Source organism: Mus caroli, chromosome 4 (genome assembly GCF_900094665.2).
Source record: "Mus caroli chromosome 4, CAROLI_EIJ_v1.1, whole genome shotgun sequence".
In the NCBI taxonomy this organism is placed as follows: domain Eukaryota; kingdom Metazoa; phylum Chordata; class Mammalia; order Rodentia; family Muridae; genus Mus; species Mus caroli.
This window is the reverse complement of record NC_034573.1, coordinates 106,597,895-106,599,370: the sequence shown is the minus strand read 5'-3', so window position 1 is coordinate 106,599,370 and position 1,476 is coordinate 106,597,895. Positions and strand designations below refer to the sequence as shown.

Below are 1,476 nucleotides of genomic sequence, written 5' to 3'. Positions count from 1 at the left end.
GCCTGGTCTACAAAGTAAGTTCCAGGACAGCCAGGGCTACACAGAGAAACCCTGTCTCGAAAAACCAAAAAAAAAAAAAAAAAAAAAAAAAAAAAGAACATATTCAGGGGATGGAGAGATGACTCAGTGGTTAAGATCACTTGATATTTTTGCAGAAGATCAGAGTTCTAGTACCCAGCGCCTACATGGTGGCTCACAAGCATGTAACTCCAGTTCCAGGGACATTGGATGCCCTCTTCTGACTTCCTCAGGCCCAGGCACACACACAGTGCACAGTCAGAGACAAAAAATGAAAAATAAATCTAATTTGTTTGTTTGTTTGTTTTTCAAGACTGGAAGTCCAGGATAGCGTTGAACAGAGATCTGCCTACCTTTGCCTTCCAAGTGCTGGGAAGAAAGGTGTTTTAATTTTTATTACCACCACCCCTAAATCTTTTGGTTTGTTTTAATTTCAGATTAAACCTTATAATGAGAGAAGTAGTTCAAGAGTTCTGAGTTTTTGCTGTTACTTTTTTGTTTGTTTGTCTGTATCCTTAAACTCAGTCACCCTCCTGGTTCTGCCTCCTAAGGACTGGGATTAGGCCCAGCTGGCTTTGCTGTTGCTGGTTTTGTTTTCTGAGATGGGGCCTCAGACTAATGCTCTTCCTGTCTCAGCTCCTCCTCCTGCTGGAATCACAAGGAGGTGATTTGCTGGGTCCTTGGCAGGCAGCATTTTTAATCCTCATTTTACAGATAGAGAAACTGGCAGAAACAGAACAATAACCTCCCTAAACTGACGTGACTAGTATGTATCAAAGCTAGGCTCCAGCATCCATGTCCTTGACAACTAAGCCATATAGCATCCTACATCCTAATTCCCCGCTCACATGAAAGTAGCCGTTCATGTTGAGGCCGACGATGCCAAAGTGGTAGGATCGGGAAACATCTGGGATGATACACTCTCGGCCCCGGCGCTGTTCCGGCATCCGCATCCACATGTCCCAATCCCACAGCTGTGGTCACAGGACATTATGAAGGCTACAAGTCTGGAATTAACAGGGATTCCAGCCCATTCACCCTACCCTGCTGGGTACCTTTTCTGGTGTGGGCCACTTGGGCTCAAGCTCCTCCTTGTATAAAGATTTCCTGAGCACCCATCCTAGCCCAGGCATGGTCTCCACACGGTACAATAGTGCTGGATCCTCAGCTGTGTGTTCATACCCCTAAGGACAGGGGCAACATATGAGGCATTAGCCCTAGGCCTTGACAGATTTCCATGCTGATTAAGCCCTGGCCACCTAGGCTACCTGGTCATTCCAGGCAGAGATGCAGTACAGGCTGTCATCTTCCTCCAGCAGGTGGATGGACTGGCTCAGGAAACTGAGAAAGACAAGAGTTTAAGAGTTCAGAGAGGGGGGCTGGTGAGATGGCTCGGCAGGTAAGAGCACCTGACTGCTCTTCCAAAGGTCCTTAGTTCAAATCCCAGCAACCACATGG

General features: G+C 46.9%; 1 protein-coding gene across 3 annotated transcripts in view; it reads right to left on the bottom strand.

Moving 5' to 3' along the window:
* Pomgnt1 (protein O-linked mannose N-acetylglucosaminyltransferase 1 (beta 1,2-)) overlaps positions 1–1,476 on the bottom strand; it is a 10,221-nt gene that overhangs the window by 3,314 nt on the left and 5,431 nt on the right. For all 3 annotated transcript variants that reach the window (XM_021159487.1, XM_021159488.2, XM_021159489.2), the window contains 3 exons: positions 1,287–1,359; positions 1,074–1,202; positions 867–992 (listed from right to left, as the gene is read on the bottom strand). In XM_021159487.1, coding sequence (XP_021015146.1) covers positions 867–992; positions 1,074–1,202; positions 1,287–1,359 — 328 coding nt within the window. The remainder of the gene's footprint in view (positions 1–866; positions 993–1,073; positions 1,203–1,286; positions 1,360–1,476) is intronic.